Below are 15,837 nucleotides of genomic sequence, written 5' to 3' on the forward strand. Positions count from 1 at the left end.
GTGTTAGCCAGGATGGTCTCGATCTCCTGACCTCGTGCTCCGCCCTCCTCGGCCTCCCAAACTGCTGGGATTACAGGCGTGAGCCACCATTCCCGGCCTATTACTATTTTTTTAAATGCTTAGTGTCAGGGCCTTTGATAGGTGCTAGAGATAAAATGATTGACTTTTTAAAAGGTGTGATCCTTGACCTTCTGGAATGTATAGCTTAAAACACTGTCAAAGTGAGTGTTTCCATCAAAGAATGATGGAGCTATGTCATTAAAACGGGGGCAAGTGCTTCAAAAGAAAGGAGCATAGTGCTGTGAAGTTATGCTTTATGAAGAGTGAAGGCAGCCCTGAGAGAAAAGGTGATTCAGTTGAGAAGTGATAGGGAGATACCTTAACTGGGCAGAGAGGAAACCTCACAGCAGCCCCAGTGGAGGGAATGGCTTGTGCAGATGCTCTGTTGGAGGAAGAAGTATGGCTGACTTGGGGAACTGATCAGACCACCGTGATGCACCACACTGAGTGGAAAGCCAAGTAACAGCATCCTTGAGAGGCTGCAGAGGTATTCAGAGGCCAGTCCCAAGGACCTTACTGGTTTTCCAGAGAACACTGGCCTCCCCTACAAACACTCCCTACCCACCTTCCAACCCCATCTCAGGTCACATTTACTAACTGCTAATTGATTCGGAGAGACCTAAATAGTTTCCAGTTTCCCCAAAGGTAAATTTCACCAGCCTTCCTCAGGTCTCCTCTGGTACCAAGGCTTGCTGTATCCTTCCTCAGACCTCCTTGGACCAGAAATAAAGTTGTGAAGCTCTGCTGATAAGGGAAGATCATCCATAGTCCCACTAGCCATAGGTAAATGCAGCTTCATGGTCCTAGCGTTTTCTGCATGTTTAGAGCCCAGATAGAAATGGTGGAAGGAACACAGACTTGTAACTTACAAGCAGATGGTCATGTTGTCTTGCAGCTTTGCTGTGCACTCGAGAGTGAGGATGGCTGAGTTGGCTCATCCATGGAGCTTATAAAAACATGGATGCTAAAGGACCATCCCAGGTCTGATGAATTAATCATGGCAATCCTACATTAATGTTTATCAGTTATGGTTTATTATTAGGTTTTAGAATTCCAAAAATCTAAGAATTGCCTGCTTTTTGTGCTAAATATTTTCTTGAAATTTTCCTGGTAAGTCACATTTTGGGTGAGAACGCTATTTTATTCTTATTCAAAAAGTAATTTCAAATGCAGTAATCTTAAGTGTTTATCTTAATCTATAATACATTTCCACCCTCCTCTTTCAGTTTATTAAGGTATTTTTAAATACTGATCACTTCCTTTTCACACAAATTGCTAACGCTTTAGTTTTATTTGCTTTCCCTGAAAACTTTCTTCTCCGTTAAACTAATGACTAACATTTTTCTATGTACCAGGTACTAGACAAACACCTAATCCTCATGCCAGCCCCCAAATAAAGCTATTGTCTTTTTCATCTTTTAAATAAGATGCCTGAAGCTCAGAGAGGTTATGTAACTGAAAAATGTCACCTAGCTGATAACCAGAACTTAAAACTAGGTCTTATTTCTTACCTGTTCTATGACCACCAGCTGTCTCCAGACACAAAGCAATAAATAGTGTATAAACAAACACACTTAAACGGACTAGACTGTATTTAAAAATCCTTTGGAAATGGGGTCATTATCCTCCCCACTGTCACCCCACCAAATGGCTGCTAAGGATGTGTTTTAATGTGCAGTGATATCAGGTTGAATGGATTCCAGGGGATCAATCTTTATAATGAAGTTGATGGTCTTGAAAAACAAACAAAATCATCATCAATCATATAATGCCCTGTTAACTTGAATCAAATATCTCAGCGGTAATAATCCCATTAGACCACATGTATGGTTCATAGCCAGGACCAGCTGAATATGGTGTCCACCCCGGCTAAGTAAATCCTACTGGATGGATATGTTCCTCACGTTTGGCTTCTGTTTGTCAGAGGATAGTTGAAGAAGGAATGGACCTACAGCAAGAGTCACAATAGAGGCATTTGGACCATAATGGGCCCAGTCCACAGAGGTGTTTTGTTTCGATGGTGTCTTAGTCCACTTGCGCTGCTATAACAGGGTAACTTGTAAACAGCAGAAGTGTATTTCTCGCAGTTCTGGAAGCTGGAAGTCTGAGGGCAGGGTACTAGCACGGTCCAGTTCTGGAGAGGGCCCTCTTCCGGGTTACCAATTGCCACCTTCTTGCTGTGTCTTCACGTGGTGGAAGAAGCAAGGCAACTCTCTGGGGCCTCTTTTATAAGAGCAATCATCTTTTCATCTGCCTCTTGGATCTAATCACTTCCCAAGAGATCCTACCTCCTAAGACCGTTGTCTTGGTGACTGGGTTTCAATATGTGAATTTTGAAGTGATAAAAACATTCAGATCATAGCAGCTGGTCTGTATGTCAGCTCAGGGCTTAGAACCCTGTCCATTGGGCCATGTGTAACAGTAAGCAGCCCAGCCCCTGCTGGCTCAAACCTGCCTGCCTCCCCTTTTGGATGAATGCAAACCCTCAGGCAGCCTTTCATTTTGAAACCCCTGTATTAGGGCTATGGTGTAATAATGACTGCCCCGAACCTAGAGTTGTACCCAAGAGGGCCGCACATTGAGTTCTAGGCAGAGCGTGGCCGCTCCATGACTTTGAACAAGTCATGTTCTGCTCTGGACATCCGTTTTCACCTCCATGGTGACCAGAGGGTTACTGGTCACTCAGTTTTAGAGTGCTTTAAATACTATTCATAAAAATGCAGCTGACTTTCGATGAAATCATGGCCAGCACATTACCCCTTTGATGGTATCCATTCATTCCTGATTCTGGGTCCTTTTCTTTCTTTATTGCCTACATTTTTCTGCTTTTTCAGATACCATGAGCTCTCCACACTGTCTAAAAGTTTCCTCTGCCAGCCCACTCATCAAGTCAGCATAGAAAAGGGTTTAATAGATGCCATTTACGCCTTCTCATTTACTGCCTGATTGAACTGAAGAGTAAATGAAAGACATTCCTATAGTGTCAGAGAGATGTAATTTTAGCACTTGATATTTTTGCACAGAGATCTGCCATCTAGAATGTAAATTCCATCAGGACAGAGGCACTGACTTATTCAACCAATATTTGCGATGTCTACTCTATGCTAGAAATGGGGCTTGGCACTGGGAATACAGCAGTGCCTGTATTCCTGGTGCCTACACGCTAGTGTAGAAATGGACAATAGGCAAAGCCATTTAGAATCTATTGAATCTGTTGGGGGTAAAGTGTAATGAAGGAAACTGAAGCAGGGAGCAGGCATGGGAAGGGATGGGGTGGAGAATTCATACAGAGTGTTAGGGAAGTTTTCTTTGAGGAGGTCATGTGTAGGAGGAAATGGCGGTGTGAACCCTGTGGGGAGAACTGTTTAGGGCAGAATAAATAGGACTTTGAAATGCCCCATACTGGAGCATCATGCTGGGCATATTCCAAGATTAGCCATCAGGCCAGTGTAGCTGGGACTCATTTAACAGGGATGAGCACTAGGAAATGAAGTCAAAGAAGAAGGGGTGCATTCAGGTCATGCAAATCACAAAATTAACATGACACCACTACATAGGCCATGATGAGAGCTTCAGCGTTTACTCTGAACTGAACAGGAGCCAGCCAAGGGTTTGGAGCAGAGGAGTGGATGGTGTGACGTGATTCTGTCTTCTGTCCCAGAGCATTATCAGGTGTGCCTGACACATCTATGTGGTCAGCAATTGATTACATGATTGTCTTGGTGTTGTTCAATTTTTCTGCACCATGACTGGGCATCTTCAATGTGGAGAGACTGTTTTTCTGATACTAAAGTTTCTGGGAACACAGGTGATCAATGAAATGCATTTTTTAAAGGGCAGTAGCAATTACATTTCTAAAGTTAGAGCACCTCTATCTGTTTCCCCAAACCACCTCCTTTCCATGATGTGGATGGATCCCTTTGTGAGGCTCTTTAGAAACTCAGAAAGTGAAATATCTGTATCAGTTCATCTAAAATGAATTCCTGGGTCCCCTTGCCTGGCCTCTTCATTAAGAAAACAATACCTTTTCTTTCTGTTTAACTTGAAACCAAGTAGAGTTGGAGTTCTTGTCATTTTCAGATATTGTCATTCTGCTATTTCTAACCCCAGCAGATTATAGGTTATTTACAAAATTCTTTGCAACTATTAAAAGGGAGATGAATTGAATCTCATTAAGGTGACTCCCTGTCTTCCTGGCCACTGGTACTGTGTTAGGAATACTCAGATAGTTACTTGTTATTTGACATTGCCAGGTTCCAGCTCATTTGTCACAGACTTTTTTTTTTTTTTGAGACTGCGTCTTCTTCTGTTGGCCCAGGCTGGAGTGCAGTGGTGTGATCTCAACTCACTGCAACCTCTGCCTCCCAGGTTCAAGTGATTCTCCTGCCTCAGCCTCCCAAGAACCTGGGACTACAGATGTGTACCTAATTTTTGTATTTTTAGTAGAGGCAGGGTTTCACCACATTGGCCAGGTTGGTCTCGAACTCCTGACCTCAGGTGATCCAACTGCCTTGGCCTCCCAAAATGTTGGGATGACAGGCATGAGTCACCTTGCCTGGCCTTTCTTTTAGTCTTACACGAAACAAAGGACTAATAATGGTTTGATTTGTAATCTGGTACGTTTATCTTCCAACATATTTATGCATTTAACTTGTGCCTGCAAGTAGATAGACACTCCTGACTTCAGAAGTGGTTTGATGTCTTTTAGATTAAAAAGAAAAAATATAAATGTTTAAAGGGGTCATGCACAATTGAGATTGGATAGAGGTGATGGAAGGATGGTGGCATCAGATGTGGCAGCATCACCAACATATTTGGCAATAATGTGCAATGCTGTTCCCTAGAACTTTGTAAGCTGTTTAGTATGGTAGCTGCCAGCCACATGAGGCTACTGAGCACTTAAAATATGGCCAGTATAACTGAGGCGCTGAATTTTTCATTTTATTTCATTGTCATGGATCAAATTTAAATAACCCCACATGCGGGTTGTTCGATTCTTTCGATTCTTTCTATGTGATTCGATTCTTTTCCTCCCCTCCCCTCCCCTCCCCTCGCCTCCCCTCTCCTAGGAGTTTGGCTCTGTTGCCCAGGCTGGAGTGCAGTGGTGCCATCTCTGCTCACTGCAACCTCTGCCTCCTGGGTTCAAGTGATTCTCCTGCCTCAGCCTCCTGAGTAGCTGGGATGACAGGTGTGTACCACCATGCCCAGCTAATTTTTGTATTTTTAGTAGATACGGGTTTTTACTGTGTTGGTCAGGCTGGTCTCGAACTCCTGAGCTCGTGATCCACCCACCTCGGCTTCCCAAAGTGCTGGGATTACAGGCATGAACCACCATGCCCGGCAAGGGCTGGGTGATTCTTTACAGGTGATAAAAAGTGAGACCAATGGCTCTTCTCTGATCTACACAGTTAGCTACAAAAAAGATCTGAGTACCCTCCTTAAATTTTCTTCTCCACTTTACTTTATCTTTACCATCATTGCTTGGTTTCCATTGCTATTATCTCTTGCAGAAACCCAGGCAATAGCTCCTGACTAATTTCCTGTTCTCAGTTTTTGTCTTCCCTTTAATCCATCCTCCACAATGCAGCCACAGCCAGTCTTCTCTTTAAAATCCCTGAGGAGTCTGCATTTTTCTTAGGGTAAAGCTCAAAGTGCTTAGCTTTAATGAACATAGTAGATTTTGTAGATTTTATTCCAAGTTGTAGAATTCTGGCTATTTCAGTGTTGGCTGAACATAAGTTTTGCTAACATTTTTATTTTGAATCACATGTGGGCACACATTATCTTTTTTATATTGAGGGCTTCTAAAAACAATCTGCCACTTTCTGCTCATAACAGCCTGTGCATATCAGTGCACAGATCTATTCTATGCTTGAAAAATCAAATGGCTGCAACTGAGCTCCTCTCTCTATTTCACCTCTACTCCCTCACCTGGCGTTCCTTCCCCCATTCTCTCTTTGTTCATTTGGCTAACTTTAGCCTCTTTAAGGAAGGAATAGATTCCCGTCTTCTATGAAACCTTTCCAAGAATTTATCAGGTGCCTTTTGAGTGGTCTTCCGAATAGGCAGTAAAGGGCTGTCTTGTGATGTCTGTGCATCTTTAGGTCTTCCTGGTAAGAAACTGACTGTCCTGACGGCTTCATCCAGCCCTGCTCCATTCCTTGCTCACAGGGCCTGCTTCATTGCCTGGCCCATTGTAAATACAAATGTTTGTTGAATGAATTAACCTGATGGACACACACTGCCATGAAAGGAGTTTTCTGTAATACCATGCCACTCCCACAAAACAAAACAGTAACAAGCAAAACAAACCCCTCGTTTAAGCTCTAATCTTTGATGCATTTTGTGGAATTAGATCATGTAAAGATTGGACTACTCTTTGCTTTTTGAGATAGGCTCTCACTCTGTCATCTGGGCTGGAGTGCAGTGGCACCATCAAGGCTCACTGAAGACTTGACTTTCGAGGCTCAAATGATGCTCCTGCCTCAGCCTCCCTCTTGACTAGCTGAGATCACAGGTGTGTGCAACCGTACCTGGCCAATTTTTTGTAGTTTTGGTAGAGATGGGGTTCCGCCATGTTTCCCAGGCTGCTCTCAAACTCCTGAGCTGAAACTATCCACCTACCTTGGCCTCCCAAAGTGCTGGGACTACAGGTATGAGCCACTGTGCCCAGTCTGCTCTTGTTTTTATTTGTTACTGAATCGCATCACTGATTCTCCACCTAATGACTTCTTCGTTTAGTTGACTGCTGTCAGCTTCATTAGAAGTTGCTACCTTGACACAAAAGTACCATTTGGACATTAGTCATTAAATCGACAAACACTTATTCAGAATCTGTTACGCATGAGATACTATTCCTGGTACCAGGAATCTGAGGATTAAAAAACTGGGCCAGAATATACAAGGTTGCTCCTTTCTCCTTCCCTGAACATTGATGGCGGGGAGAGAACAACCAGTCAATCAAGAAACCCAGTATATTCAGACAGTAAAGCAGCAAATGAAATGGGCCCATCAGGCACTCACTGTGTGGCAGGCATTATTCTAAGTGATTTATATATATTAATGCCTTCAGTGCTCAGAGCAAGCCTGTATCCTTCATTTATCCTCATTTTGTGTTTAGTAAACGGAGGCAGAAAAGTCAGTAACTCATCCAAGGTCACACGCCTTACAAGCAGTAGAGTCAGAATTTGAACCCAGACATTTGGTTCCAGTCTGTGGTATGATCACGTTGTTTTCTGATATTACAACTTAGTGAGAAGTGTTTTTGATGAGATGGTCATAGAAGAGCTTTCTGGCCGGGCACAGTGGCTCATACCTGTAATCCCAGCACTTTGGGAGGCTGAGGCGGGCTGATGACTTGAGGTCATGAGTTCAGGCCAACATGGTGAAACCCTGTCTCTAATAAAAATACAAAAATTAGCTGGGCACAGTGGCAGGTGCTTATAATCTCAGCTACTCAGGAGGCTGAGGCAAGACAATCACTTGAACCCAGGAGACGGAGGTTGCAGTGAGCTGAGATGGTGCCACTGCACTCCAGCCTGGGCAACAGAGTAAGACTCCATCTCAAAAAAAGAAAAGCTTTCTGAGTAGGTGAATCTAGCCTTGCAGAGCGAGTAGTGCCTACAGCTTCTACCAGAGAAAGACAGAAACAGGTTTAGCAAGTTTAAAGAACAGTGGAAAGCTCTGCCATCCTAGGAAGCAGTAAAGGATGGGGGTTGGGAGTCAGTGTAGTGGTGAGATAGCACCACAGAGAATACAGGAGCAGGCACCATCTTTCTCATCCAGCTTCATGGATGAGTCTGCAGCACCCAAATGAGGGCAGCAGTCATCAGTTAAATAAATAAACTCCTGGATAGAAAAGGTTGCTTTACTCACAGTCTTGTTGATGGACAAATGGAAGATACTGGCTGCCATCTCAGTTTACGTGTTATCTTAGCTATGATTGGAGAATCAAAACTTTTTAAATTTTTTTTGGCAGAAGTTAAAAAACTCAACATCTAGCTGCTGATTTTCTTAATGTGATCATGGCAAGTTACTGATACTCAGCTTGTAATCGCCTTATTACAAGAAAGACATGGCAGCAGAAGCAGTTTGCATTCAAATGCTTTACATTAAAATTTAAAACAAGGGATATGGAGTAATTTGCAGAGAAGGAGGCATAAGTGGCCAGAGTTAGGATAGAGCTTCGTCTGTGTGTGTACTCTTGAGTAGTGCATTTTGAGATTGTTTCCAAGAAGCTGGTTATCTGCTTTTATTGGTGATCTGGAAGCCTAGACGTATTTGGTTTGTGAAATATAGATTATCCCATGACAGCGATGACCTGAGCCATTTTAAATTTTGAAAAACATTGTAAAATGATCCATGACCCCTGACTATCTGACATAAGATGGAAATGAGCCAGAGTTTGGCAAGAAAGCCACTTTTCTTCCTGCCACACTGTGCTTGTAACAGGAAGAGAATTTGCATGGCAGTTGGGTGAGCCAAGAAAATCGATGACAGCAGGAGGAAAAACTTGGAAATCACTGCACATGTTCCATTAATCTCTCAGTTACATGTTAGCGAGTTAACCACATATGCATTTGCCTAACATATTATCTTATCTATGTCCTTCTGCACCTGAATCTGGATGGAGGATATTAGTATGCAAATGGCCCTCTGCTATTTTTGCCGTCAGACTTCTCTTCTTCATCCCCAGCATCTGTTTGGGGTGACATTTTGGATGCTATAGAAGGCAAGCATAGTTCACTGAACGGAAGTGTTTACCCCTTTGCAGGCTTCTGTCATTTGTTTCTGCAGGACGGCACCAAGAATTTGCAAACTCACAGATTTCACAAAGTTAAATAAGCCATGCTTCTATCCCAGCCTTCCTCATGTTTTCTCATATTTGCATGTAATAAATTACATGCAAATGTAATTATTGAGGAGGAAAAAATATCTTTGGGTATGCATGGATTTCTTAGCTTTGTGATACGTGATCTGGCAGCTATAAAAGAAGGAAAAAGAAAGGCCCTAGCTAGCAAGATATGACTTTTGCATAAGAAATGCAGCAAGTGTAAGGTTGAATTAGGGCAGGGGTCACAAAGTCAAATGTTCATGGGCACCAGACCAGTATAATAACGAGGGATGCAGAAGGGGTAGGGCTTTGATGAACTGGATAGCTTATGCCACTTCTTTATGGGGCAGCCACTCTCTAGCTGCTGCTGCCCAGCAGTTGTACACACAAAATGGAATTTCTGGCTTCTCTTGAAAAATTGGATGAAATGACAGTATTGGGCTCAAATTCCTTTAGGAAAAAGTTCACACAGAGAGGAACAAACAAAACCTATCAGAGTCCAGGTTGGGCCTGCAGATACAGGTTTGCAGTCTATTTTAGAAGATTGGTTTTAAAACGCTAGAAATTTGGATTTTAAAGTCCAAGTTGGGTACAGGTATTTGCATCGTTAAGCCTGGTGTTCAGCCAGGTTGATGAAGAGCTCTGAGCCCCTTAACTGGGCTCTGACATTATGCAGCAACATCAAAACACTTTTGTACGCTAGGCTCTCAAGGGAGCTTGCTGTCTTGTGCAGGAATTATACTTTGTATCATGGCAAGTTACCTACATCCCAAGTGAAAAAGGAATAGAATTTCAGATGTGGAATAACCCCTAAGTTACCAAGTCCAATCACTTCATTAAGTAGGAAGACTAAATGCTAGCCAAAAATGTTCTGCTACTAATCCGTTTTGAGACTTTGGACAATTCTTTGTTCTCCCCAGATCCCATTTCCTTCCTCTGTAAAATCAGGGGGATGGACTGCACAATTGCTAACATCTCGTAATTCTATGATTATTTTTCTTGGTTTTACCTCAAGGCAGGAGATGAGGAGGGACAGGAAAAGATAAATAACTGAGAAAAATTGGGACCAGCTGTTTCCAACATGGTGATCATGTCTGGCTCTTCCACCCCACCCCTGGGAGAGCTTGGGAAGTCCTGTCAATCATCCAGCTCCACTGTGCAGCTATCCAATGGGTTGATGCCACGTAGCATACTTAATCACATTTCTTAGCAGCTGATTCCTAGACTTCCAGCTCCAGCTGTCTGTTTAACAAATAAATGCTGTCAGTTCCAAGGGAGGCAGGGCAGGGTCGGGTGGAAAGCTTGACATAACCCATTACCACCACAGAAACAAGTAAAAACACGTGTTTTTGTGATAGTGTGCATCAGCAGCCAGCAGCCTTGGGAAGGGAGAGCATCACTTATTCCAAAAATTGGAATCCCTGTCTTGTAAATATGGCAGACGCTATTTATGCAGCACCAGCTTAGTTACAGAATGCAAGTCAACTGTTCCTTCTGAGAAAGTCACTATTTTCAGCAAACATGCATTGAGAATCAAGTATAAATTCCTTACTATCCCAACTTAGAAACCAAATACATTTGGATAATGATAAGTTAAATAGGAAGTCAGACTTTTGGTGACAAGGGATACTAATCTTATATCAAAATATTTATCTACGTCCAGGCACAGTGGCTCATGCCTGTAATCCCAACACTTTGGGAGGCTGAGGTGGGTGGATCACTTGAGGTCAGGAGTTCGAGACCAGCCTGGTCAACATGATGATACCCTGTCTCTGCTGAAAATCCAAAAATGAGACAGGCGTGGTGGTGCATGACTGTAATCCCAGCTACTCGGGAGGCTGAGGCAGGAGAATGGCTTGAACCTGGGAAGCGGAGGTTGCAGTGAGTTGAGATTGTTCCACTGCACTCCAGCCTGGGCAACAGAACAAGACTCTGTCTCAAAAAAAAAAAAACCAAAAAACCTTATCTGAATTGATTTCATATGGAGAGGTTACATTTCAATATTTTAATAACTATATATGAAATGTTGAGATTTTTTTAAAAATCTGAAGCAAAAATGGTATAAGAAGAGCTGATGAACTAGATGTTAGATAATGTAGCTTACTATATACATTTCTCTTCTTGTCTAAATTTTTGTCATATTTCACAGTAATGCCAGGCAGAATATCAAGTGTTAAGTTAGTACCTTCTCCCTGCTACAGGCAGTAGAAATGCCCCATAAGTTGGGTATTAGCCAGGGTTTTCTATAATGTAGATTGGTTCTTATGTCTTTTCCATTCAAAACCTTCAGCCATTCCCCCACTGTATAAAAAAGTTCAAACACTATCCTCAGAGATGGTCTGCCCTAACTTTGTACTCCTAGAGAATTTTATATATTCCCCTATTCAGTCAGTATGTTTTGAGTGTCACGGCAGTACCATGTGAATTCTAAGGGCACAAAATCAAATACAATATCAACTTTGTTTTGCCCGGAATTTATATTACAGGGAAAGAGAGAAAAACTAAAGAAATAATTGTCTCCTTGATATGTGCTGTGAATGGTATGGAAGCCAAGGGGGTGGGGGACTGTGTAAATCAGAATGATGAATTGGGAAAAGGATATAATATATCCGATTAATTGAATGTGTTTAGCTCCAGAAGTAGAGGAGGTTCTTAAATGTAGACATTGAAGTCTTGCTTGTTTTATATCTCCCTTAGCACTATACCTGTTGCTTTATTTTTAGTTGATTAATACCAAAAATATTTACAGAGCTCCTACCAGATGCCAGACAATGGACATAGGGAAGTTGGCAGAACAGACACAAGTCCCAGCCTTTAAGGAGCTAATAGGAGGGATGAACAATAAACACAGAAGGAAACAGCTGCATGCGGCACTGTCCTGTCATGATAAGGACTGTTATGGGGGAGAAAGGCTGACTGAGAGAATGACAAGGTTGGCTTTGTTTCATTCGATAGGATGCTTTGAACAGGTGGCCTTTGAAGCATCCTATAGAAACAAAGCCAACCTTGTTTCCTCAGGCATCTTTTTGGGCCAGGCGCGGTGGCTCACATCTATAATCCCAGCACTTTGGGAGGTCAAGGCGGGTGGATCACGAGGTCAGGAGGTCAAGACCAGCCTGGCCAAGATGGTGAAACCCCATCTTTACTAAAATCACAAGAATTAGCCAGGCGTGGTGGTGGGTGCCTATAATCCCAGCTACTTGGGAGGCTGAGGCAAATAATTGCTTGAACTTGGGAGGTGGAGGTTGCACTGAGCCAAGATTGCACCACTGCAATCCAGCCTGGGTGACAGGGAGACTCTGTCTCAAAAAAAAAAAAAAAAAGTCACCTTTGGACACAAACCTACATGAAGTGAGATATCTAGGGGAAGAGCATTGTAGGCACAGGAAGTGGCAAATGAAAAGATTCCGAGATGGGAACTTGGCTTTTTAATTTATAGAACAGCGATGGAGCGAATGCAGCTGGAATTCAGTTAAAAGAAAAAATAAGAGGTAGAAGATGCTAGAGAAGCTACCAGATGCTGCATTTGGATGGGATTGGGCTGCTGTGGCTTGAAATCCATATCTCTTGGTCAAGAATTCATCTTGTAGTGATAGAGCATGATGGTGGGTGACCTGTTAAAAGCGATGCTTTGGAAAAAATAACTTTGGAGCAAGGGAGAAGAGAGATTGTCAACAGGGAGAGGAGAGAGGAGACCACTGCTTAGTCTATGCTTGGGGCAATACATGACCAGACTGGAATGAGAACACAGGAAGGACAGAGAGAGCAGCTCAAGAGATTAGTTGTTCGGTGCAATTTGTTGGTATTCTTAACTTCATAATGCTGCATTCCCCAGTGTCGGTTTGGAGCAAAGAAGAATTGGAGGAGGAGAACCCAAAATTGGATCATGAAATTCACATTAAAACACACAAATTAGATGGATATGAGGTAGGATCATCTCCTCCCCGCCATTCAGGCCTCCACTTCCCAAGGATGCCAACGTGTGAAGAGGAGTGTTATTAGCAGACACAGCAGCAAAGCCTGGAATGATCCAGGGGGAAGGTTGGCTGCATGTTCCCATGTGAACTTCATGGAAAGTCTCGTTTCCATTAAATCGAGACATGCTAGCTGTCGTCTTGGTCATTCACAGTTCACCAACAGTCTTTGTGGCAGTCATGTGTTTTCCAAATGATACCCTTAAGCTTCCTTTGAAATGATCACATTCATAAGCATGGAGCAAAGAGGATTATGAGGCACAAGGGTGTCAAACAGCTTTCCTTCGTCTTCCCTAGATTGAGAAAATCTTCATGACCAAACCACTTGTAAAGGTCATGCAGCTTTGGTATCTGTCCTTTTAACTGATTGTTAGGGCATATTTGGCTATCTCAGGGGAAGATACGGTATCTTCTATTATTGTGGATATGTCTCTCCCAAATATATGTGGAGTATCTCTGGCATACAGGATGTGGCGTGGCTGTTGCAAGGCAGAGTAGTCCAGTTCTGCCCTGAAAGTACATAGAATATACCCCACGAGAGAGAATAAGAACATTGCAGGGTGAAATCTGAACTAGATTGGTGATGACCAGTAAGGACATGTTCCAGAAAACAATTGAGCCAGTTATGTCTGGATCCATGCAGGAAGCTTTCTGAGTATCTCTGCTGAACACAGGACTTTCTTATTTCATACCTTTTGGTGTGAAAATTGAGAGGAATCTGATTTATTTATTTATTTTGAGACAGAGTCTTGCTCTGTCACCCAGGCTGAAATGCAGTGGCATGATCTCGGCTCACTGCAACCTCCGCCTCCCACGTTGAAGTGATTCCCCTGCCTCAGCCTCCTAAGTAGCTGGGGTTACAAGCATGCACCACTACAGCTGGCTAATTTTTGTATTTTTAGTACAGACGAGGTTTCACCATGTTGGTCAGGCTGGTCTCAAACTCCTGACCTCGTGATCCACCCACCTCGGCCTCCCAAAGTGCTGGGATTACAGGTGTGAGCCACCCCACCCAGCCGACTCTCTGATTTTCATGCCACTTAACCTCAGCCCTCACTTCTGAGAATGACTTGAGTTTACTTGCATCTCTTTGTTCTTCTGGTCCTTTTGAAATGGGGAAAGGAATAGCAGGTAGTTGGCAGGAGGCTAGGACCTACTGCCATTATGCCAGCCCAAAACTGGTTTATTCTTAAAGAGTCATACCTTCAGAGTCCAGCATTTCAGCTGTCCCCCACCCCCACCCTCTCTGGAAGCTTTCCTGAATCTGAACAGAATGTGTATTTTTTAAGAGTGAGGGCAGGTCATGGAGTCAGACAGCCCTGTGATATGGAGGTGTTAACAAAGTACCCATCAAATAGAGCTGCAAGGCCAGGTGTGGTGACTCACGCCTGTAATCCCAGCTCTTTTGGAGGCCAAGGCAGGCAGATTACCTGAGATTAGGAGTTCGAGACCAGCCTGGCCAACACGGTGAAGTCCCGTCTGTACTAAAAATACAAAGATTCCCCAGGCGTAATGGCGGCACCTGTAATTCCCGCTACTCCGGAGGCTGAGGCAGGGAGGATTGCTTGAACCCAGTAAGTGGAGGTTGCAGTGAGCTGAGATGATGTCACTGTACTCCAGCCTGGGTGACAGAGCAACACCCTGTCTCAGAAAATAAATAAAATGAAATATAAAATAACAACAGCAAAAAACAAGTAGAGCTGTGGTGAGAGTCAGTTGAAATTCTGCAGATAAAATGCTATGTGTGGTGTCTGGTGCATAGGAAACACTGACCCCCAGATGGATATGTTAAAGGAAGATGGGGAGAATAAGCAGGAAGGGGACTTACCAACATCTGTTGATTATGATTAAACCACTGAGGTTAATTTATAAATGCTGAAACATAGGTTGTGGCTGCTTATAAACTGTATGGATTTTAACATTTTTACATTTAATTTTTTAATTAATATTAAAATGTATGCAATAGATGTTAAGAATATCAACCATTTTGATATTAGTACATAGAACTTAAAAAGAGTTTCCTAGAGGCACATACTCTTTTGAGACTAGGCACAGGCATAACTTGGACAGAATCTGCTTATACTTTCCAAACCAATATGGAGTTACGAATACAGCCATGACGCTGTATTCTGGTCTCATGGGATTTGGGCTGTTGCAGTCACTACGCGTTCATTTCAGTAGAAATTATAGTTAGCTAAATAAATTTCATCAATATGTTATTAGTATCTATTAAGAGCTGCTAGAATGACGTCTACATCCATACAGACGGTTATTGTTGAAGGGCCTTGAAGGCAGAGACTGAATCTGTTCATCTCTGGGTCAGGAGCATAAACCATTGCATATAGTCAAAGCCATGTTAGTTAATGTTGTTCTGGAGCCCCACTGGGTTAGTGAGTAAAGTGAAAGGATCATTCATTTTGAGCCTCTTGGAGTATTTGCAGTCGCTGAACATCCCAGGTAAGGGAAGAGAAGAAAGTCAAGCGTTTCTGAGGACCTTGGCAGCAAGATTTTTGGAACCTTTTTTCTAGTCTGCCATTATCAGCGTGACTCAGAAAGTCACAGGGACCACTCTACCTGCCTAGCTAGGAGATCAGGATTATTTGGACAAATCGACTTTGCCCAGTGATGCAGCTGCATGAACCACAGGCGGAGAGGACTCAGTGAGCCTCTGTGGAGTGACCTTGGAGTACTCAGGTGTTCACTGGGAAGGGGGGGGCCTTTACTTGTCTCATCTTAAACAGATAGGGCCAGACATGGTGGCTCACACCTTTAATGCCAGCACTTTGAGAGGCGAAGGTGGATGGATTACTTGAGGTCAGGAGTTCGAGACCACCCTGGCCAACATGATAGAACCCTGTCTCTACCAAAAAATACAAAATATTAGCCAGGTGTGGTGGCACGCACCTGTAGTTCCAGCTACTCGGGAGGCTGAGGCAGGAGAATCGCTTGAACCTGGGAGGTGGAGGTTGC

The 15,837-nt window shown here is 43.1% G+C and overlaps 1 protein-coding gene across 1 annotated transcript in view; it reads left to right on the plus strand.

Annotated features, from left to right (window-relative positions):
- ADAMTS18 (ADAM metallopeptidase with thrombospondin type 1 motif, 18) overlaps nt 1-15,837 on the plus strand; it is a 160,801-nt gene that overhangs the window by 40,404 nt on the left and 104,560 nt on the right. Inside the window, 1 exon segment of the mRNA XM_011946030.1 lies at nt 14,500-14,510. Coding sequence (XP_011801420.1) covers nt 14,500-14,510 — 11 coding nt within the window.

This window comes from Colobus angolensis, unplaced genomic scaffold (genome assembly GCF_000951035.1).
Source record: "Colobus angolensis palliatus isolate OR3802 unplaced genomic scaffold, Cang.pa_1.0 Scaffold248, whole genome shotgun sequence".
Taxonomy (NCBI): domain Eukaryota; kingdom Metazoa; phylum Chordata; class Mammalia; order Primates; family Cercopithecidae; genus Colobus; species Colobus angolensis.